This window comes from Tasmannia lanceolata, unplaced genomic scaffold, assembly GCF_043159265.1.
Source record: "Tasmannia lanceolata isolate RefF3 unplaced genomic scaffold, GAP_Taslan_0.1 ptg000007l, whole genome shotgun sequence".
Classification (NCBI taxonomy): Eukaryota; Viridiplantae; Streptophyta; class Magnoliopsida; order Canellales; family Winteraceae; genus Tasmannia; species Tasmannia lanceolata.
This window is the reverse complement of record NW_027518684.1, coordinates 14,139,748-14,164,821: the sequence shown is the minus strand read 5'-3', so window position 1 is coordinate 14,164,821 and position 25,074 is coordinate 14,139,748. Positions and strand designations below refer to the sequence as shown.

The 25,074-nt window shown below is 36.2% G+C and overlaps 1 protein-coding gene across 1 annotated transcript; it reads right to left on the bottom strand.

Annotated features, from left to right (window-relative positions):
* Positions 1-332: 332 nt before the first annotated feature.
* LOC143882013 (uncharacterized) lies at positions 333-23,504 on the bottom strand. Its single transcript, XM_077385389.1, has 13 exons — positions 23,216-23,504; positions 21,211-21,284; positions 19,476-19,559; positions 19,207-19,287; positions 11,720-11,800; positions 6,338-6,430; positions 4,370-4,549; positions 4,065-4,132; positions 3,901-3,952; positions 2,671-2,724; positions 2,504-2,593; positions 1,569-1,635; positions 333-689 (listed from the first exon to the last, which is right to left on the bottom strand). The coding sequence occupies exons 1-13, from the start codon at positions 23,352-23,354 to the stop codon at positions 598-600; spliced, it is 1,155 nt and encodes a 384-aa protein (XP_077241504.1). The 5' UTR covers positions 23,355-23,504; the 3' UTR covers positions 333-597.
* Positions 23,505-25,074: the final 1,570 nt, after the last annotated feature.

The window sequence follows — 25,074 nt, the reverse complement described above, 5'->3', positions numbered from 1 at the left end:
CTCCTTATTTTACATTTTTCTACCTATCAACTAAATTCTGTCGGTAACAATTCACCAAAATCTATCCATATCCAATCAGAGAAGTCCTTGATAAGAGAGAGAAATGCTATTATCATAACAAGTAGTGCAAATATCGTTTCCATTTAGTTTATGCCGTTCTTCAAAATCCCTTGGGTTAGTGGCAGAAAGTGGATGATCTGCCAAGAGATTTCTTGTAAGGGTAGGAAGGAAGAAGATAAAAGCTCCTGGTTGAGGGAAAGAGATAATATTCTCCTTTAAACTTAGAGATAATATTCTCTAAGTTTAATGTATTTAACTTAGAGAGGCCACTATACTCAAAGCAAAAGAATAATGAAATTGATGTTTGCTATTTGGCACCCTCAATTTCCTGAATACAATAAATATCAACAGTAAAAACTGATATACAATAAGAATATAAGATTAGGGGGGAAAAGATTGGCGCGGTTGCGCAGTGTCAAATCATCACCCCCAATTATCAAGGGGAAGCTCTACTCCTGAATTCCATCTCTTCTGTAAACCTCACAATTCCAATTTTCAACACCAAAACTACAAAACGGGTTGTTTTCTCTGACGGAATCATCTGTATTTTCCTATTTCAATCTTCTTTTTAATCGCCCGCTGACCGTGATACACAAATGCATCAACAATACCAGAAACTGTGAAGACACCTGAAAACAATCCAAAAAAGAAGACACAAGAAAAAAAAAAATCATTAACACATTTTCGAGTTTGATCAATTAATAGAAAATTTTTCATTATTGTTTACTTAAATGAGGTAAGGGTAGGGGTTCTTAAGTTTTTAGATTTATTAAATGTAACATAATAATATATATAGGGAGATGATAAATTCGCACCCCCCGTAGGATTATTCGCACCCCTTTATAGACTGAGAGATGAATTGGAATCTATCATGGAAGATGGAATTGGGGACGAAAATAACTCACTGTACCGAACTACCGACTACAAGAAAAGACCTCGTGATATACAATATGAGTTTTCACCACCCAACAATGCATGGTGCTCTTCCTAGATGGTGAAGTTAGGGTTACAAGTGATCAGCTAGTCGATGGTTTGTTTGTTTTTTTCATTTTTTCCTTTTTGTTTAGGGTATTCTCTAGCACAATAGATTAAGGGCGATGATATTTTCACCCCCCCCCCCCCCTCCTGCATTACGCATGCACCCCCCTTATAATGTGATTTGACGTCAAAAAACGTTAAAGTTGCCCACTTTTAACGTCAAATCACGTTATAAGGGGAGCGTTCACGTTATAAGGGGAGCGTGCGCGTAGTGCAGGGGGAGTGAAAATATCACCTCCCTAGATTAAATTGAAGTTTACCGAGGAGAAATTCTAGTCCACACGGACTTGTGGTCCGCTCAGTTCCATGTTGGTCCCTTATCATTTCATGGGGTTCCTATTGCTTCCATCAATGGGTAAATTATGGCTACACATACTACTGACCTTTTTTCTTTTCCATTTCAATTTTTCAGGGGGCTAAATAAGCAACGAAACTGTAAATAAAGAGAGCAGTCAGGATGGGATCCCTACCTCCAACAATAGCGCATATACTCGTCAAGAAGTGCAAGAAAGACACTTTTTCCTCCGTGAAGATCACCTGTAAGAAAGATAATAAAGCAATCAGAAAAAATATATTGCTCTAAATTATTTTGGGTGCACATTTTAGACAAAAGAAATAATGATCTTTAATGTGAATTTGAAATGTAGTTAAGAACACACTCCAAATCCTAAACACGTTAGCTGACTAGCTCATAGCCTAAGTTCAATAAAAAGGTACATACTATTATTTTTAAAAATGAGAATAGATCTTAAAAATGGATTATTTCCGAAAAGGAAGAACATGGTAACAAAAAATGGCCATATATAACAAATACAACCACAGTTCTAATTTTTTATGTTATATATCTCATGCAAAATTAAAATGGGGAAAGGGCGTGAAAAGGAATTTTAAATGGTCCCTCTTAAGGAAGTGATGAAAAGATGTGATCATACACATCAACATGAACACGCATCTATAGAAGTACGACAAAGCTAAGTTTTTCTGTGTACACATCAACATGAACACACATCTATAGAAGTGGGGCAAGGCTAAGTTTTTCTGTAATTTCAAGTTATTTATATCAAATCTTTATTTTGGGCATCTCTATACTTACATATCATAAAACAATATATTTTATGTTTTCTAAGGGTATCATCTTGGGATGTGCATCTCCATTGCATGCATATTGGTGCAATCTTCATTCTAATCCTGTCATTTTTTTTTCTTAGAATATGGGTTGAAGAAATTATGGCAGTATTTTTTAACAGAATCATCAAATGAGTTAGACTGTAGATTTTTTGCGAACAAAAAAAAACACCTTTGGTCCATGCAGCTCCAAATAAATGGTTTGAACCAAAATAAGTAAGCTAGGTGGTTCTAGCAGTTGATGTGATCTTTGACTTTACAGGTTGTTTAATTCACTCACCTTAATTGGAGAGAAGTCGTAAAATAAGAAAATTCCAGGGAGGGGGCGAGGATAGCCGTCTGCAACTCTGAAGTGCTCAGTCACAGAAAACTGCATGATGAATGTTTTTGGAGTTACGTTCATTTATATCTTCTAAGGCAAAAGGCTTTAGGAACATAGTTCTTTACCTGGTTTGACTGAATCTTGCGCCCTCTGATATCGGTGTAGATCGTAGGGACAACCTGAACAAATGCAAAGCAGCTCCAGTTACAGTATACATCTCTCTCTCTCTCTCTCTCTCTCTCTCTCTCTCTATATATATATATATATATATATATATATATATATATATGGAGGTGTAGATCGTAGGGACAACCTGAACAAATGCAAAGCAGCTCCAGTTACAGTATATATGTCTCTCTCTCTCTCTCTCTCTCTCTCTCTCTCTATATATATATATATATATATATATATATATATATATATATATGGAGGTGTAGATCGTAGGGACAACCTGAACAAATGCAAAGCAGCTCCAGTTATATATATATATATATATATATATATATATATATAGAGAGAGAGAGAGAGAGAGAGAGAGAGAGAAGGGTTGTTGCTAACGATAGCAGCTAAGCTTAGCTGTTAACGTTAGCATAAAACAAGGTCGGACCCACATTGTTGGGGGGATCCAAAGCATTCATTTAGAAGGCCCTTTCATGGATAGGGTGTCCACCAAAACTCAGCTCCATTGGATCATCTTAGGGTGTCCTTTTGTGGGGTGAAAAAATGGGCAGACTAGGGGACAAACAGTATCTGTCCACTTTCACTCCCACAAATGGACATCCTATGATGATCCAATGAAGCTGATTTTTGGTACACACCCCATCCATGACAGGGCCTTTCAAATGAATGCTTAGGATCACCCCAACAATGTGGCCCCACCCTCGTTTTATGCTACCGTTAGCAGCTAAGCTAGCTACTGAGAGAGAGAGAGTACAAGGAGAGAAGAGAATGGAGGATAGGTAGTTCTGTGAGATTTCCCAAATCAAAAACAATAAAAATAATATCCTTAAAAAACGACAATAAAAATGACAAGGCACTTATGAGGTCCTTAGCCATTTATCACTTATCCCGCCCGCCCGCACACAGAGAAGAAGATAAAAACTTGTACTAGTTTTTTTTTTTAACTTCTCCTTTTCCTTGCTTTGGATTTTACTACTCAAACATTATAGTTTAGTATTTTAAGATGTTTACGTTCTTTTAGTTAAAAAGAGAACTGATGTAAGGTATTGAATCACCTTGATACATACTCAAATGAACTTCATCTACCAGTCATGGTTCCACAATCAAACCAAGTTTTTCATACGCTTAAATTCGTATCTCAAATACAGGACGGACAAAATTGGGAAAATGCTCACCTTAATAAAGTATTGGTACATTCCAGATAGTGTTTGCTGTATCCACTGCACACTGCAATTTTTTTTCAAAGCCAAAGCATATATGAGCATAATAACTTATCAACTCGAAGATATCAGCATTACTTAACTGTTCATTGGAATTGAGTATGCTCTGACGATCTTACCCGTCAAGTGGATTGACAACACCTGGGAACTCTTCTCCAAAGGTTAGTTTGTTTATTTTGTGGCTTATCTGGTTTTATGAGAAAAAAGCAAACATTAGATAGATCTTGAGGAATGGCAACATAAAGTTGCACATAAATCTGGAAGCATTTATTAAATATTTCACCATATTAAGAAAGAGAAATTTAAATAACACGTTCCTCCATTTTAGAGCAACCAAATGGGTCAGTTAAGAGGACTATTAGTCACATTAAAATTTCTGTTTGAAATGCCAATAAATCAGTTGTTAAAGAGGATTGCTACTCACATTATAACTTTCTGATTGAAATGCCAATAAATCTTGGAAAAGAAAGTTTGATTGTTGAAAGCTTTTCCCGGGAGCAAAATGAACACTGCCAGCCACTTTATTGACTTCTAAGAATCCATGAATGTTACATCCCTCACCTTCTTCCTCTTTAATCTTTTGGATGAAACCCTCTCTCTTGCACTGAAACAGCAATGGCCATCAATACCAAATCCCGACAAACAAAGTGGTTGATGCCCAAACTCCTAGAGCATATAAAGCTTCAGATAATGAATTAGAGTGAGCTAAGTCACTGTTTTTCATTTTATTTTATTTTCAGGGATGAGTAAGAAACAGTAAATTTAATGACTAGCATATTGAAAGTTGCCTTCAGAGATTAGACGAGAATGCGGTACAAGTGAATTACAACAATTATGGTTTTAAATATCCCCGGAACAACTTAAATGTTTCCATTTTAATCACCACCGAAATGAAATCTCAATGAATTCCCTCCACGTCATTATTTCCGACCAAAATTCTCGAAATTAGACCAAAATTCCAGAAATTCAACCGAAATGGTCGGAACGAAATGATCGGCACGGGACCAATATTACCTCATGACCCTGTGGTACTGGCATAGAGTTGGGATCCTTAGAGGGCAGACTTGTCATTGTACCCACCGACTTCTGGTTTCTTTTTTCTTTTTCTTTTTTGAAAAAGTTTCATCATAATTTTGTATAAGAGCATCAAGTCTACATCATAATTATTTCTTCTCGGCGGGAGACAAGGGGGTTGGCCGGGGGGGTGGGGGACGGACCAGATGCCCCTAGGACAGGGTCAACCAAAAAAGAACCCCATTTCTATCAACTATCCATGCTGGGGAAGGAGAGGGGAGGCAACCAGAAGGGCCCTTAAAGAATATACCCAAAACCATGGCTTTAAATTTCGGTACTGGTTTCAGACCCCACCGAAATCGAGATTTCGAATTTTCGGCCGAAATCCGGCGAAACGACAAAAACATTCAAGCTCATTGGCCGAAATTTCGGTAATTTTGGTAAACTGTTAAATTAATTTTTAAAAAAGGCTTTTGGGTGAAATTTCGGAAAAAAAGAAATTCCGACCAAAATTTCGGACAAAATAAAATACCGTTTCGGGTATGTGACATTTCGGTGTCGGTCCCGACCGAAACCCAAAATTTCGGTCCAAAATTTCAGATTTCGGTCGAAATTTAAAACCATGCCCAAAAACCCATGATATATAAAAAAATTTCAATAACCAAATTATTTCCTAGTTTCGAGCAATTTAACAAGACTTATAATGGTATTAAAAGGTACTTGATTGATTATAGACAGCAGTGATGGATCTTGTGGCACCATATACTTTGTTTTGTATGTTGATTTGTACAGCATAAAGTCTGCATAAATTGAGATTTGGGAATGCCCAAATACGAAAAAAATGGTGTGCTCAAACTGATGGTATACGGGTGCATACCTGTCTGGTCCTGCATCTGAGATTGAAAGATTACTGATAAAATACAATAAACCAAATGCATAAAGAGAACCTACCATTCAAAAAAAGTTTCTTAAAGTGAACATATTTTCCTAACTTCTCATTCCATAAACAAAAGTATTTTTGAATCAGGTTTCCTAATGAATTTTTTCTTAGTACTGATATCATGTTCTATAGTCATTGATGTAGTCATAATTATGTTGAGTTACTGTGATTTAGGTTTCTAATCACTACTCAAACACTGGGTTGAGTCTCGAAACCTCGAATCTGTATTCGGGACTAGGTTATTGGTTTCCCATTCCCCATTTCGAAAGGTCGCAATTAAACCCTGAAGTAATGGAAATGCATGCTTCATCATTAAATCCACACGGTTGCACCCTGTCATTTCAGATACTGATAATAAGGCAAAAAAATGCAAAGGGATGCCGGAGCTATAATCTGCCAATCACATAAAAGAAAGTTAAAAGAGTGGTTTTTGTAGACCTGGTCCATCAAATCAGGATTTGTCATCCCCCATCCTTTCTTTCGATAAGCTTCACGCACTTCTTCACATGAATTACAACAATCATCATCTAACTGTAGCAGAAAAAACAAACTTGTCAGAAATATGACTTGGACAGATGACAGAGAGGCATTACTTGCTGTTGATAACCTTGAAAGGCATGACTTTTCATGCCCTCATTTTGAAGTAAGCAAATAATCAATTTAGTTCACTGCCTATATCAAGTTTCTTCTCTTCAAGTTTCGTTAATTAACACAGCCAAATTATATAGGTTAGATCCATAAACTGCATATGAATGTCTCACAATATGCAAAAGCACTATACCATTAAGTCAATATTATATTTACTGGAAAGATAAGATGAGGAAACAATGTATATCTAGTAGCATAGATCCACACATATTTACTTATCAGCACTTCTTTCCTCATTTGGAAAACCGTGAAAATTTTATTAGAGAAGTACAAAGGGGGCAAGGATTGCCCCACGCTCAAAACACTTCTATTCTTTTTTTCTTTTCTTTTTTCTTTTTTTTTTTTTTTTTGAATGGTTGCAATTTCATTCAAATAAAAAGTCAAAACACCTCTATTCTCAAACTAAAGAATCTTATAACTGATTGCCTTTCAAAATAGGCCCAAAAAAAAAGATATCAACATCTTCCTTAGAAGAAAATGTGATGGCCGCTGAAAGGACAGCTCGTCTCACCCTTAAAGAGTTCTTGACACTAAATGACACTGATTATGCTAACAAAACATCACACTTGTTGTTTCTATATATGCTCCACCATCACAAGACCCAGTTTGTCCAAAAGGGGCAAAGATTGCTCAAACAGCTGTTAACCTTCACAGGCGAACTGGATTTATCTCCTCCCACTACCTCAAAACATTCTGACTCAGTACTCCCAAAAAACTCTTTCTAACAAAAGTCATCTTATAATAAGACACCTGACCTTTGTTTCTGTTTTTTTCTTTTCTTTTTGAATGATAGTAAGACTCTCCATTTCCCCAAACTAGTTTCCCAATCCAGAACCACCAGTATTCAAATATTCTTCCTTTCCTTTCATTCAATCATTCCATGTCTCCTAAGTCAACAAAGTAGACAGCTTACATTGACTAAAAAGGTTGATAAAAGCACCTGGGAGAACGCAACTTACATCAAACCTTTTGAGTAACTCACCTTGCAGTGAATGAAAGATGATTTGCCAATCCCCCTGATTGTCTACACAACACACATTTTCCAAACGGAACTCCTTTTTCTTTAAAGCATCAAAAACATTGATATTGCTCATAGTAGTCATAAAACAAAATGCTCCAATCCTAGGAGGTATTCCTGGATCCCATAAATTTGCTAGAGGAGAAAAAGAGTCACTTTTACCACTATAAAGTTAACGAAGAGCGAATGAACAGTGACCTCGAGGATCATAGGACCACATTCGGTTGTCAATACCAAAAGAATCTTAAAGTTTTCTAACAAGTTAACTCATGGGCATTTGGATAGAACATTTTTCTTTCAATGAAAGAGTATTCCACAAAATACTTATTTTATACGGATTGGGTAGCACATTTTCTTCAAAATCCATAATAAAGGAGTTGAATTTGACATGAAATTCAATGAAAATGCCATCCGCCCTCCTATGATTCCACTGGAAATGGAAGAAACTCACAATAGACCTCTTCTCTCTCGAATTTTCTCTCCACTCATGCCATCTCTACTCCACTCTTGAGGCATGAGGAAATGAAAATAATAAAAGTGGTGGTCTCTATACGAATGGCGTTAGAGGTAATATGGACGATGGTCAGCATGGACTGGGTTTGGAATAGCAGGATTTTTGGGAATCTAGCATCACGTCCCAGGTCATCTTTTGTTTGTTTGTATTTTGGGGACTCCTGGTCCCAGTTCGATGTAAAGTTGCCTGAAATCTAAATATAATTTGTCATTTTTCAAAAAAAATAAAAATAAAACTACATAAATAAAAATAATAATAATAGCAATTAATAATAAATAAATAAAAGTTCAAAAGGTGCTCCTAACACATTTGTAATGGGAAATGATATTTCCACCGCTCACATTAGCCATTTCAATGGCTTTTTATTGTCTTTTTCACTACAACCTGCTACAATACTGCCGTCTCTCCCTCTCAACTCCCACATTGTCTCTATCTCATCTCTCAAGTCTTAATAATTGGACAGGGTATGTTTCCTAGCCAAACACCTCATAAAATTTCCAGGGAAATATAAGATGGAAATCAAACCATGTTACATGGATTCTTCTGAATGGGCGAAGTACCTATGTCAAACAAGTGTCGGATTCCAATACTATTCACTGTGACACTTCTGCACCTCTTTCATCAGTTTTTTTTTAATACTGCTAGCACAACTTTACAATTAACGCATGTTTTGAATTTTATGCATCCTAATAATAAGTTTTTTATACATAAATAAAATATTATATCTACTTAACCTATTGAAATTTTTAATATAATACCTTTCTTTGGTAGGTAGGCTGGGATTAAACCTACGACCTCCAATTTGTAGAACAAAGCCTTGACCATCAAGTTAGAGGCTCAAACCCAAATACTTGTTATAACCATATTATTGCGTAAAAAATTAAAATTTGAGAATTGATTAAAATATTTTGGCAAATCCATGAATCTTTCTTTTGAGGTTTGCCAAATCCGACACTAGATACCCATGTCGAATGCCAACACTCATACCCGTATTGATGCAACATAGGTTTGTAGGCTAAGTTAGAAGATGCTAATTTTAGCTAGGAGTCTATTAGCAAGTCTTGGATAAAGTCTATATACATTTGTAAAGGACTAGGTTTTTTTTTTTGATCGGTATTGTAAAGGACTAGGTTCATCAACAAGATTAATAGATTACTGACGAAATACTTTTCTTGCAATTATTGGAAAGTTGTGGATGTGATATCAACCCTCCAACCATATTCCTAGTAATGACTTTATGCCACAAGTAATTCCATTCTTCATTCAACTGCCAATGCCACTTTGTTAAGCATTGTGTCCCTACAACTAATGCAATGCCCCCGCCACCCCAACTCATAAAGCTAGATGAGGAAAGATCTCAGGAGATTCTTTTGGCCCACCACGGCCCTTACATGAGTTAGCATAAACCATTCTATTCATTTGGTATGGTAGGCACCAAGGTGAAAGACCAATACCCCTTGCTGGAGGCCACTTCCAGTAAACGGTTACCTTCCTAATCAAGCTGATCAAAAAGCTATTCCTTCCAGATTAGGAAGCACACAACCCTCAGAAGAATATTTTGATAGAAGCCCACAATCTCAGCAAGGACATCTGCACGGATCTGGCATCTGACATTACTACTAGCGATCGAATTCTATTGCCTCTTCAACTTGCACTTGTAATACCATGGACATAAGCTGAGTTCTTGTCGCCCTCTTCCTTTACCTTTGACCTTATTTCCTCATCTGAAAAAATCCCTGCATCTTCCTAACCATCCAATTCTTTAAGTTCCTAAGAAGATCATATTTTCTCATACCTATAAGGTCTTTCTCTTCCCAAGACCATCTCTTTAGTTTGCCGTTCACAAATCTCGGAATTTGTCCGATTCTCACGTCTGTCGAGCCACGAGAACAAGCTTCTTTCCACCATTCAGCAAGCCTTCGAATCATCTTGGGCTCCTAACATTACCTCAAAGTGAAAAGGGGTCAAACCCAGGAGTTCATCCTCCGATCCAGCAAAATGGGACAATGATCAAACACCGGTTTAGGAAGAGCAATCTAACAAATATTCAGAAGCAGGCCCAGCCAAGCCCTGCAAACAAGGAAGCGGACCGATATGCTGCTACTCCAATTTCTGGCCCACGTAAATCATGCGCCGGTAAAGGAAAATCCTCATACACCACTCGCGTTCGTCAATGAATCTCATGACGTTGAAATCCCCCTCCCCCCAACACCACACACACAAAGATTGCTGTCATCTTCCTGTGAGTGATTCAAGCTCATGCCAATAGTTAATTCAGACCGTCGCAGAGTTCAGAACTTAAACCCTCCGAGAAAACCAAAAAGGATCCGTCAATCACCTTCTTGAGCAACACAGAAATAGAAAAGGATCAAATAATATCTTCCTCCAAAGCAAACTGAGATCCATTCAAGGCCACCAAAATCCAGTTGCCCCAACCAAATCTAGGGCAGAGAAATAGAAGCAACCAAAGGATTCTACCTCTAGCAGTGAGAAAATCTGTCACTTGTATAGTTCCTTTCATTTTAATAAAGTGTTTATGTTACTGTTTATAAAGAAATATATGAAGCCAAGCAACCTGAAAGCTGTGCTCATAATAGAGGGGACTATTTTAACAAAAGAGAGCGCAAACAGCGCAAGTGCAAAGAAATAAAGATGCTACCTTTGCAAGCTTGATTTGTTTAGCCAAGCGAAGAAGCAGACAATTTCTCATGGAAGACTGCCCACAAAATATAGCCCCATAGGAACCCCTATGCTGCTCAATCAAAATTGAACTTGAGCTAATAAATGTTGGGAAATGTTATCAGCACTACTGTATTTTGATGAGGGCACTCCTCATTTTATTAAAAGTACAGTATGGCTCGCACAATAAGATGATCCAAACCGTCCATTGGATGGGCCACAGCCTAAATAGGTTGTGCCCCAAAAATTATTTCCATAGGTTGATCCTAACCCTCCAATCTATAGAGGGTTAGGATCAACTCTATAACATTTAGATCGGAGGGTTAGGATCAACCTATGGAAATGATTTTAGAGGCAGAACCTACTTAGGCTGTCGCCCATCTAATGGACGGTTTGGATCATCCTATGGTGCGGGCCATACCATACTTTTGATAAAGTGAGGAGTGCCCTCATCACAATACAGTAGTGCTGATAACATTTCCCTAAATGTTGCATATAAATCTAGGCTCCTATGTTTGCTGCTTCAAGTCAAAATTAGATAATTAAATAAAGGGGTTTGAGGGGAAAAAAGTAAGCATCTTAACAAATTTGGTGACAATGAATATCCTCTTGATTGTGGATGAACTGATACAACCATGCTATTCTTTCGATTATTATTTTCTCATACCACACAATATCTAAGGACTATGATGCAATTCCCATTTATCGATTGTAGAGTATAATACATGTGTGAATACAAACACAGAACAAGTAACACAAATCTTAAAGTCCAATGGTAAACAAAACTTGTCCACCATTTGTGATGCCATTTCTTTTTTATGTTTTATGTTTTTCTAAAGTGCTATATAAGGCAAACATTCGAAGGGTTGGAGTAGAAATGAATAATCTTATAGAATATAGATATTGTGAGGTCAAGAAAAGGATACCCTTCAATGCAAGTAATGTGCAAGAGAAAGCATACCATTTCTGCACCATAACAAGAACCACAGTACGTCTCATTGTGATCAAGCCTTCCACCATGCCTCTGTAAAGGCCTTTCAATCTGGGGAAAAAAGCATCATAGAAAAGCATAATTTAGCAAATCGAAACACAAAAACAGTTCTACAGTCAGACATAGAAAGTTTCATCAGTTAATAAAGATAACACCAAATACAATCTAAAGTAAAATATTCATCAACCAATAGCATTTAACTTCTATTCATTTCAGGAATGATAACAGGCCCATGTGCAGAAATAGAAAATACAACAACAAGAGTTGAGCGTAGACAATAAAGCTGTTCTTGAGACAATTTCCATGGAAAGGCACTGTAGTTCCACATTTGACACTCCTCGATAAATATGGTAGAATGACATCAAAACAATCCTGCATAAACCCAAGATCCCATCTATCCATCTCCATCTATCCAAGGGAAGGATTGTCGTTAATAGCCAACTTAATATCAATAACGAGGCCTTCTTCCATAACAATCCAAATGGAGAAAGAATCAATGAAGCCAAGAAGCCTTTGCAAGAAGGCACACACTTTTATTTATTCAAATTTTGTGTGCTGATGAGATCATAAAAGCTATTATCAGCCTGCCCAAACTATCTCTTCCATTCTCTCTGAAACATAGTACCAAACATCAGTCGACATATGTCGACATCAGTCATCACTAACACGAAACCCACCAAAAGTAGTTTCATTGCAAAATGCCGGTCGATATGTCGATCATGTCGATACCATTTCATTAATATAGAGAATGATATTTGGTAGGCAACATCATTGAACTGCAAAGTAACCGTATCTTAAGCACGTGATGTCAAATCGGCATGGGACAAATAATACCTCGTAACTCCATGTGGTATTGACTTAGAGTTGGGGACCTTGGAGGGGAAAGTGGTCATTGTACTTTCTTATACTTTACATTGTACTTCTTTATTGACTTTATTGTTCAAGACATGCGCAACAACGCATGTCACTAGGTGTTCAATGTGATTAAGCCATTATTGATGGTTTTGTTGCTTTATGTGATGGTTTCTAAGCATGTATTTGTGCTTATTCTTGTTGCTTTATGTGATGGTTTCTTAGCATGTTTTTGTTCTTATTCTAGCATTTCCCAAAGTAACATCTTAAAATTTCATCATTTACACATGTTTTCTTAAAAGATAAGAAAATTTCATCATTTACATATGTTTTCATACGTTCTTGTGGTTTTACAAGATTTCTACCTAAACCGAAATGTTTCTGTTTCCGTGCCGCGATCGAAACCGAAATTTAAAACCTTGATCGCCGTCGCTGAGGAGGGGTCAAAGAAACATTGCCTTTGTTCGCTGTGATTATCATGAGCTTTCCTGTGAACTCTCACCATCGTCGTCGTCGTAAAGTCTCTTTGTCGCCCACTAATTGTCGTCGGGTGGTAATCTCAAACCCTCGAACAATTAGGGTTTTACCTCAATGCCTTTTCGGTAAATGTCAAAGGACGAAGAGGAAGGGTAAATGTCGAAGGAAGAAGACAAAAGGTTTCCAATCTTCTATGGCCCCAAAACCACATCGATCATGCAATCCAAACATCCAATATTGTGTATTTTCAGCAACGAATGGTAATCATTGGCTATATATAGTTTTGGACCATCCATGTTCAACAACAAAAAAGTACTCATTACTTGATGTTCCAGTTGGATGATTAACTTTGTTTTCTGATTTATAAGTTATCCGAAGCCAGGCCTTTCAAATAGAAAATTATGATAGACCAAAGGTGAGACCCATGGCGCCATAGTGGAGCCTCCTCTATGTATTTTTAAATAGTTTCATATGCACATGCAAGTGTAGGAAAAAATATAGTGGGGACCACATGTTTGGATGATCCAAACCATTTATTTCTTGGGAACCGAATTATTTAGGTCATGACCCAAAAATCATCTCCATAGGATGATCCTAACCCTCCGATCTATAGAGGTTTAAAATGGACAGCATATTATACAAACCTCTACGGCTCTACAGATCATAGGCTTAGGAGAATCCTATTGACGTGATTTTCGAGACACAAACTATTTAGGTCAGGGACTAAAAATGACTGATGAGGATCATCCAAAATTGTGGGCTCCACTATATTTTCCTATTGTACTTGCATGAACTCATGGTTTTAAATTTCGACCAAAATCCGAAATTTTAGACCGAAATTTCCCGAAATTTTATAGTTCGCGGATTCTGGAATATCGGTCCGAAATTTCGAAAATTTCGGTAATTTCGGTCCTAAATTTCGAGAAAATGAATTTTTTTTTAAAATAAAAATAAATTTTACAAAATTTTGGCCGAAATTTTGAAATTTCAGTCCCAAATTTCGAAGCTTGATACCAAATTTCATATTTCGCCGAAATTTCGGATTTCGGTGGGGTCCGAAATGGGTACCGAAACCGAAATTTAAAACCTTGCATGAACTAAGGTGTGCTATTATGATGTAGGACCGGGAAGAGAAATAGAAGAAAAGGAGAGGAAGAAGAAGAATAGGAGAAGAGAAGAGAAGAAGAAGAATAGGAGAAGAAGAGAAGAGAAGAGAGAATAGGGAGGAAGAAGAATAGAAGTCTCGGGGAGAAGAAAAGGAAATTAGAGGAGAAGAGAAGTCTGTAGGGTATCTTAATCAATCTTTATTCATCAAAAACTGAAAATCTCTAATACATGAGGCCTATTTATAGGCCATTGAAATAAAATTCCATAGAAAATAAAATCCCTAACTAAAAACACGGAAATAAAATCCTAGAAACTAAATAACATGGAAAATAAATCTCTAAAATCCTAATGGGCAAATATGCCTCTTATTATTTGGGCCTACAATCTGCATCATTCTCCCCATCTTGAAAAGAACTTGCCCTCGAGTTCTAATTAACCTGGATCAAATATGTAGACGACCCACACAAGTGGTAGGAGTCATAATCCGCAATAGCCTCGAATGTCGTATAACACCTTGTGTTAAGATTAAGGAATTCATATTTTTTTTATATTAAGTTAATGATGATTTCAAACTTAAACATCACCATATGCTTATTTTACTGAGCCAAAATCTGGTGGGTGCCTATTGGGCCCGTTTGCATATAGGCCATGACCAAAAACTCCCACACACCAAACGATTTTAACCCTTCGTTTGCTACCCTTTACATGGATGGTTATAAAAGAAAAAGAAAATGGTCCATGCCCATGAGAAATTTTGCACAAATTAAAGGGTTAGAGAGAAGGTGAATAGATTGGATCATCAAACGGGTGGGCCCGGTAATGTATTTTCAAGGAAATTATGTGCACGCTACTATTTTGTCCTTTTCCTACGTTGGCAATTTGTATTCAAAGTTTGATTACTAGTTTAGACAAATGAAATGCACAAAAAGTATTAACCTTCCAATCATTTTTTTTTTTTTTTGAAGGGGATTAACCTTCCAATCATGCCCTTCCGACACAATTACATCAACCATAATTATTTTTTATTCAAAATAAACCCAAAATTTCTACATTTATGTGTTTGTCTACAATTCTAAGTTGAGAATGAACCTTCTGTTCCAGAAGAGAGAGAACGCATGTAACTAGAGGTTCGATGTTGTTAGACCATTACAGGGGATATGCCTTGCTTATGTGATGGTTTCAAAGTGTGCATTTGTCCTTATGTGATGGTTTCATCTTAAATTTTCATCATTTTCATAAGTTTCCATGAGTTTACAATATTTCCATTGAAATATCCAACCGAAACTGACAAGTTTCCATTTTCAAGGCGAACAATCTGAATACTGAAACTGACATTTAAAACCTTACTCTGAAAACAACAAAGAACTTAAAACACGAAGGAAGAAAACAAAAAAGAGAGAATGAGATGGTACCAACACAATAGAAAAGAACAAACTAATGTAGAATAGAAATAAACAAAGAAAAAAACTAGACTACATATGTTAGAAAGGAGGGAATAGTGAGCCAATAGTCAAAACAGCCCTATCAACAACTTCCCTAGCATAAGAATCTGCCACATCATCAATATGCTTCTTGGGATATCCATGAAATGCAAAATAAGTTCTAACTCGAATAAAGAATCTATTAAATGAAAGTAGCTAATGTCCAAGGCCGATGAATCATTAAAAAAAAATGTCCAAGGCAGATGTATCCTCAATGGACAAGAAAATTTCATAATCTTATTTGCTAAACTAATAAAGAAATGCATAGCTTCACCCGATGAAGGAGTTTATTATTACATTGGCAGCAATCTCACTAGAACTTGCAGAGAAACAATTGTTACATTTTATGTCATTTTAGGAATACCTTTGTTTATCCACCAAAACCTCCTATTTAAGGGAATGTGATTCATGTCCATAGTTATAAATTTCAGCCGAAATCTTCGGTTTCTGCCAAACCAAAACCAAAACATTGAATTGGAAAAGTACAGGATTTCACCAAAATTTCGGGAAAATTTGTCCGTAATTTCCCAAAATTTTGCATTTTTCAACCTTATTTACAAAATTTCCACCAAAATTTTATACTTTTCTGTGGAAATTTAAAAAAACCCAAATTTTATCAAGGTTTTACAAGATTCCAGCTGAAGTTTCCACAGAAACCGACATTTAAATCCTTGTTTATGTTGTGTGTTAAGATGGTCCATGTAGCAGGGGCTTGAAGAAGTTATGTACATACTAAGTGGGTCATGAAGGCATTGAACCACTGTTAAAACTGCCCAAGTCAATCAGCGACTCATCGTAGTCGAGCCATCAAGTTCTTGTCCAAGTTTTACCCTACCAGATCAGTCAAAACTCAAAACTCCTTTGACTGGCCCAAGTTAATGAAAAATTGACATCGTCCTATAAATTGAACAAAATCCCTTTTCTCATGGTTGAGTTAATGAAAAATTGACTCGACCGTTGACTCACCTGATTGAGTTCTCATCCAAGTTAGAGTTTTAAAGCATTGCATCAAACAATGTCTACACTGTCAAAAGCTAATGAATTTTGGGTGCAGGTTTATATTCAAGAACGGGGTTCGCTCACTTAAATATAGTTAAGAAACATCACTCAGCTACCAAATGAATTAAAAATGAAGTTGCTAAGAACTTCAAGACATGTGACCTAATGAAGGTGTAGGTTTAAATTCAAGAAGTTTTCATTCAGTTGCTTTGTAAAGGGTCTTGCTTGAGTATGCCAGAGTCAGAGGACCGTGTTGTAGGCTATATTTGTCTGCACCTCCACGGGAGGATTTTGGTGATGCGTAGATACTCTTACATGCTGGGTAATCAAACTTGAGTAAGTTAGGTTAAAACATGGGTTCCTAGACGTTGTCCATTCAAAAAAAAAGTACCTAGATGTAGTTTATCATGACGTAGTTTACCTTGTTAAGAAAGTAGGGTGAAGATGAAGAAGAAGAAAATTGAAGATAAGATGAAAAGAAAAGAAACGAAGAGCAGTAAAACAAAGGGGTGCAGAGAAGGCAAAAGTCATTAGGTTAAAAGAATCAATCACATCTCACAACCATCAACCATGGATCTCGTAAAGATCTTTGAAACTAGACAGAGACCTCTTATTGGTAATACAAAAGTGAAAAATTAAGCCACTTGAAAGGTCTGTATCAATTTGATAGACCCTTATTTTTTCACTACACCATACCTCTCCTCTCATCACTGTAATTTATTTTTTCTTGCTCTCTCTTTTGTCATTACTACTATTACAACGATGCATTGTTGCACATGATGACCTCACTGCCTTGCATTTTTATCTCCTTCATCCAAGGTTGGCTTGGAAAACAAAAAAACTAAATTTTATCCGTTAAATGATGTTCCATCCAACCACCTTCTTCCTGTTTAACCAATCTCCAAAGCCATTTGTCCAGAAGGAGGCTTCATATTGATCTACCAGCCTTAATTAGTCTACAAACCATGTCCCACTTAACAAGATCACCCATTAACCCCTTTCTTCGATTCGAGACTAAATCCACAAGAATTTCATGATCGATTAATACCTGATCTAATGGTCGGAGGAGTATACTTTGACTATAGGTGCCTTCGCAGATCTCCCTTCGCCAAAATATCTTGCACTCGATATCAAGTAATATGACAAATAGATGGAGAAGTGATATAAAAGAGGATTGAGAACGATATAAAAGAGGATGAATTTGTAAAAGTGTTCAAATTTCAATATTAATAAATCCTTGAAAGTTGTTATGCAACGAACCATTTCTATGTCCGTGCACATGTGTTTGCATGCGTATATATTGATGCATGGACCAACAAAAACCGCAAAGTATAGTCTGAAGCTGAAGATAAATATCGCATGCACATGCTGAATGGAGGCTTTCACAATAAAAAGTCACAGCCCATTTATTGCAGGCACCATGAAAGGCACTTTGTTCCGCCCAATCCGGAGCAGAGAAATTCATCAGATGGCCAATAAGATATAACTATACATGAAGAAGGTCCTACACCTGGTCTTGTAGCAGAGGGTACTATAGAAGGATGGGCATTGTCCTCCCATTAGGATGGCATTTTTAAAATAAAATAAAAAGGAGAAAACATGCACATCAAATTCCTAGATCACATCCTACCAAAAACTAATAAGAATAATCATGTTAAAATAGTAAGAATAAACCCATTTTCCACCTTATTATATGGCTTTTATTTTCGATATCCAGAAGTTCCTGTCAATGAGTTCACTGATTCATCAGCCAGATAAATTACACCTAGAAGTTAATCTACCCTTCCTAAACCTCTTTTATTTCGGTATAAGAAAACTATTACTTGGCAAAAAGTCCAGATAAGAGATTTCACGCAAAAAAGGAATTCAGCATAAGTTGAAAAGGAAGAAAGCACAAGATTGAGGTGCAAGGGAGAACAGCAACGAAAGTAGCAGAAGCCAAATAGGAACCTTTTGCTCTCTGGGAAGTCATTTACCTCCGACCATAGTTCAACCCTCACAAGAATGTTGCTACAGCCATTCAAAAAAAAAAAAAAAGAATGTTGCTAGAGGCATCAGTCACCTTAAAATACACCCCTGAGATAGCATTTTAACTGATAGATTGTTTGAATGTGCAAGTCCATACATCATGTCATCATGATGTAGAAACATTAATTTTTGAAAGAATGTAGAAAAATTAATAATCCTCATGACAGTTCACAACAGATACATTAGGGTGATTACACATCTTCCTCTTTCAAATGACTATTTCCACAGGACATCTAACAAGATATAATGCGCAATAGAAACCCAGAAGGAAAAACATTAACTGCTCAGGCTTCCTAAGATCCGAGTAGACTAGATTGTAATTAAATACTAATACACATCGCAGAATTGAACAGAAATGAACATTACTGATAAAAGAACAAAAGAGAGCCTAGACATAAATTGAATGGAAATTAAGGGAACTTACAAAAGAACAGGTCCATCTCATAAACTAACTTATCAATAAAATCTTAGTACATGCATATCAGAATATCAAAACTAACAAAAATTACGAACCTTGGGTGCACCAATTCCTTCTGTCCTTGACTCAATTACATTACCAAGGTTATCTATTCTTTTCTTTATTATATCATGTCTCTACAAGAAAACAGACAACATAGATAGACATGTTAAAAATCCTTAGCAGCTGAAGTTCTGAACACCAGGAAAATTTTGCTAAGGTTACAATTAGATTCTTCTAGAAAAAAATTGAGTTAAATGCAAAAAAGTGACACGGAAAAAGAAACCAAGATCGGTAGCCAATCAAAGAAATATATAATGCATACTATATCATAGTGCTGCTCCCCGCTGATATCCATGGCATCAACACTAAGAAGTGAACATGCGAGCGCTGGAAAAGTCACATCAAACTGCAAATCCATCAAAAAGAAAATGTATAGAACATCAATTTTAGAACATCCAACTAACAGAATGAAACAAAAGAAAATGCATTTCCCTTTTAAGATTTTAATTAAGTATTCCTGTTAGAAAGAAGTTATTTTCCAACCCATGAAGAAAAATAGCTATTAATCCTTTAGAGAGATGCTGTAGAAAAGATTGAATATGAGAAGTAGAGAACAGATATTCCGAAGAGCAGCAATAGGAAGATGAGTTAAACTTTGTCATTAATTTTCTAATTTCCACTGAGGGTCAAGTGACCGGATAAGGAGATATACATAAAAGGACACAAAAAAATGAGAATGAAGTGATAAGCTACAATTCTGGCATTTGATGACCAAGCAATGACAATTCAGTGGTTGCAAAATTCATTGACCTATATTCATTCTCAGTGCTTGATCTAATCACAATTTTTTATTTCTTGTTGCTCCAAGAAACACAGAATCATTCATATTGACACAATAGCCTGTCACGGATCTACTATCCGACACACCCAATCAGCATCTAAGCAAGTAGGAACCTTTAAATGTTATTCTCTTTGGATGGGATAACATTATCCATATGACAAAGCTTCTCATGGTTGGAAATATACATTTAGTAGATTTTAGATGTTCTTCTCTAGGACCATGATACAATTGGCAGACTTGATTGGCAACAAATGCTAGGTCTGGCCGAGTAAAAGTCAAATATGCACAACTTCAGCCTACTTTTGGACTGGATATTTCTTCTCTTTTTTTTGCTTTAAACAGATAGAAAAAAGTGTAATACAACCAAGGTTTTAAATTTCGGTTTTGATTTCAGTCTTGGTGGCCATGGAAACGGAAACATTTATGTTTCAACTCGAAATTTCAGTGGAAATCCTGTAAAATCACGAAAACGTATAGAAGCTATGAAAATGATAGAATTTTAGGATGAAACTTCAGGAAATGCTAGAATACAAATATACACTTAGAAACCATCACACAAGCAAGACAGGAATCCATAATGATTTAACAACATCGAATACCTAGTGACATACGCTGACGGCATGTTTGATAATTCAGCATATACCACATTACACATGCAATTCAGATAAATATTTATACATAATATATACCTCACATTTTACATGCAATTCATATAAATATAATTATGTAACACATAAAATGTAAAACGTAAGCTGAGCCTCAACTAGGCCATGCTAAACTATAATTGAGGCATAATTTGCTAGGTAATAACATTATTACAAGAGAACTCAAAATGTTCAAAGGTCTGCCTTCATTTCAAATAAGCCTCTATTCAAAATGGAAAGCATATTGATTGGTTTATAGATAGACATGTTGAAGTTACCAACTCGAAACCATTACTTCATGTGCATTTTCTCACTACTACTACGACAAAATATAGAAGAGAACAAAAATCATTCATGTCAAAGCTACACTTCAAAATTCACGAAAACATAGCTCAAAATTGTTAAACAAGTCTTCTCTGCAATTTGCAAGATGTCTAGTCCTCCTTAGACTGCTAATAGACTAGAGCACAACAAGCATCTGCTAATCTGTACTGAATAAACAAGCAATAATAAAGCCTACAAAACAAATCTGACTAGAAGGAAAGGGGGTGTTGTGGAAGCATGATACTTACATTAACACGAAGAGTTTCTCCTCTTGAGCTATCAACTGTTAGCTTAGTCTCAGTAACTGCATGAAGATATAGCCCTGGAATGATAAAAGAAATGTCCAGTTTAATCAAATACAGTTTATACATCATGTAATCTGAAATTATGAGCAATTAAAAACTAAACTTCAACAAGTTCATTAACAGAACAGTAAATATTGGATGTTCAAAAAGTGACTAACACGACTTACAAAATAGCAGTGGAGAACAGAACAACTCCAATTTGCCATAATCATTAAGAACAAACCAAGTCCGGAATTTTGGGTTGTAGTTGTACACAACTGAGGTAAACAAGCATGCATACCAACAGAACTGTTTTTAACACAATTACGTTGGTCCAGGATTGTATATGAAAACTTGGTTGGTATAAATCTCATTTATGAAAACAATGTAAATAAATAAAATTGGTACAAGAACAATAAATTTTGATAAAGAACAGGTGATACATCCAAAAATTGAAAAACGAGGCATATGTGCATATGTCAAAGGAGCAGGAACTCCCCTGCTAACAAAGGAAAGCAAATGACACATTAAGAACCCATATATTATACTCAATTAGAGCATGGGATTTCAAATCACCAACCATGTTACCAAACATGCATGCGGTTCAAAATGCAGCCAAAGCGAATTCTTGTCAGGAAAAAGGAAAAAAGGCCCATCACAATTCCAGACTAGGTGTTTGATGTGATTTTTTTTTTAACAGTTAGGTGTGTGATTGGATTAAGCCATTCTGGATGGCTTTCTTGCTCATGTGATGGTTTCTAAGTATGTATTTGTGCTTATTCTAGCATTTCCCAAAGTTTCAGTTTAAAATTTCCTCACTTGCAAATGTTTACATACGTTTCTGTGATTTTACAAGATTTCCACCGAAACCGAAATATTTCTGTTTCCGTGCCAAGTGAGCGCACTTGTTCATAACTAATAGAGGGAATGGGTGATTCCAAGAGCAGACATTTTGGTAGGTGCTATTGGAAAAAGAAGAGCATCCCTTATAGCAATAGCAAACGGCCTTATTATAGACCTATTTTTCTTATTTAGGCACACTACTGAACTAAATTGACTACGAAAGTACCAAAGGCTACCGGTCCATGAGACTGTCTTCTGAACAAAAGGCGAGAAGCCCCCTGTTGTACCTTGGTCTTAATTCCAAAGGAAGTTTCAAAAAACCTTGTTGATTCTTTCTGCAACAAACAAGGGAGGCTGAATTCTTCTATTGAATAAATGTGAGATTTTTATTTTGAATTTGTGATTTTACGGATACTTATGAGTGGGTGATTATTGGGTCCCTTGATGTTTTATGCAATTTATATTGGGTGGAAAAAAATTTCTATGCTTCAAAACCTGACTTCTCATAAAAAAAAACATTGTGTTTCAAATTCCCATAGACTAGGTAACGTCAAACTCAGAAATCAAAGGACAGTTTCAGGTCAAATACAAGTGTATTTAGACATTCAATATTTCTTGTCCATCCGAACCCCAACTCAATGATGAACTTGCATTATCACAAACAGCTATTATTCAAACTCCAAAGAAACATAAACACTTGCCCAATAAAACAGAACTTGATGGCCTAATCCCAATGTTGGGAAACAGAACCAAGCTTTATATGCAAAACTACGAAAACAGCCATCACCTAACTTCCTCCTTGTCTCAAAACAGACCGCAATATCACTACATTATAGCATGGAATTATGCAGTTTAAAATCCCCTGAATTTATCTACAGACTCCATATTTAGCAAAGACAAGCAAACTTAAATCAAATCTATCAACATAAACTAACACAACAAAACAGGGAAAAGAACCTAATCTCATCCGTAATTTTAGAAACCCTAATGGAAATCTGATTTCACTTCTTTAATCACAAACCTGTAATCCTCATCATACAATAAAATAAAATAAAAGCGACACGAATCGAATCGAACTACAACGAAATCACATAAGATCGAAGAAAGAAAAGAGATTAGAACTCACTGAACTCTGAGAAGAATAGAAAGAGCATAACGATTGAGGAAACAAGCGTGATGATTCCTCCAGAGAGGGTTCTGCTGTAGAAATCTTCGTTAACCTTCGGATATGCATCGAGATTTCTGAGCTTGTTGAAGATCTCCATCTCGAATTGGAACTTTTAGAGAAACCCTAGAACTTGAATTTGAGAAATCTAGGGTTTATTTATCTCCGTACGCTATTTACACAGCGTCTGTTTTATTAGATTTTCGCCGAAACTTCGAAGCTGGAAAGCATACCTCTTTGGACTCTTCCCGGTATTATTATCGTCAAAGAGGATTCCAAAGGGGTGTTTTAGTAATTGTGAGGCAGACGGTGTCTATTGTAAAATTAGAAGGAAGGGTGTTTTGGTCATTTGGGAAGAGAAAGATGGTAACTTTGGACAAATCCGCTGAATTAACGGTCGGCATGAGATAATTATGATTGGTTTGTGGCTGATTTAGAAATCCCGGAAATCTCTCACGTTGAAGTTCGGCGAGTGGTCCCATTTTGGGGGTGTATTATCCTACAGAGGGGGCCAAAAAATCATCTCCCTTTATAATTTAAAAAAGAGAATGACTAGGCAGAGACGGATCAATGGGAGGAATCAACTTTTGGGTCCCATATATGAGTACATATGTGCAATCGAGACCGTCAATCTTGTAGCACATTATGAGAAGACCCGTTATAATCTTTGAGTCTTTCGTTGTTGTTGTTTCCGGTAAAATAAAAATCCCATGTTTGGTTGACCGGATTATGGTGGGAAAAAAAAAAACCTTTGTTTGGTTGCTTGAACTGGTGGGTAGAAAAAAATTCTTCTCAAGCTTATTTTTGGTTCTTGAGTTTATTTTTGTTCCTGGGGTTATTTTGGGATGGGATGAAAAGGCAATTATTACAAAAGTGGGATTAAAAAATTCACCACACAAGCAATCATTACAAGAGTGGGATTAAAAAAAACCTAGTGCTAAAAGGCAACCAAACATGGGATGGTACCAAAATTTAACTAACTCTTCCTGGGACAAAAATTTAACTGGCAACCAAACGGAGCCGGGCCCGTGGTGTTTTGGTCTCCTTTGTTGTATCTTGTTTCCTTTATTAATACTAGTGTGTCGCACGGGGGGCGGTAATAAATTAAAAGAGCAGTAAAGAAAATACATTAAAACGATAAAAATAAATAATAAGGCTTCGAATAAGAATGTTATTACATAACCAATCACACATTTTTCGTATGTTAAAATAACTAAAACACCCATCCAATGTATAAAAAGAGAAGAATTCCTAGCTTTCCTCCCTAAAAATATGAAAGTCACAGAAGGATGTATAGGCCCATTGTAAATTGTCAGCCTGGATATAATTCAGGAGAAGACATCTCAATTTATAATGTCAATGGCTTCTTATTACTTCCAAGATTCCTTCAGTTAGTTTTTTTATCAAGCTTAAAACCGAAGAAAGATGTCTCATTTAAATAGACACGATTTGTTTAAGTAGACACGATTGTACATGTTCTTTTGAGCTGAAAAATTCAATTTGTTACCAGGCGATATAATTTTCTTTTTTCTTGATGTATCACAGAACCTCAGATGTAAAATATGGCCTTTGAACTCTAGTATTTGAGCATTGGTCCCTCCATAAAGAATTAAACTTGTATCACAGAACCTCAGATGTATCACAGACCCGTGCGATGATGCACGGGGCGGCCCAAAAAAGAAAGCTTTATAATATTTTTGTTAAATAACGATTTTCCCAAATTTCTGGTAGATATTCTTTAGTATGCAAGTTTGTGAATGATTGTCATCTGTGTTAGTAATGTGAGTCCAAAATTGAATATTGGACTCACAATCGTTTCT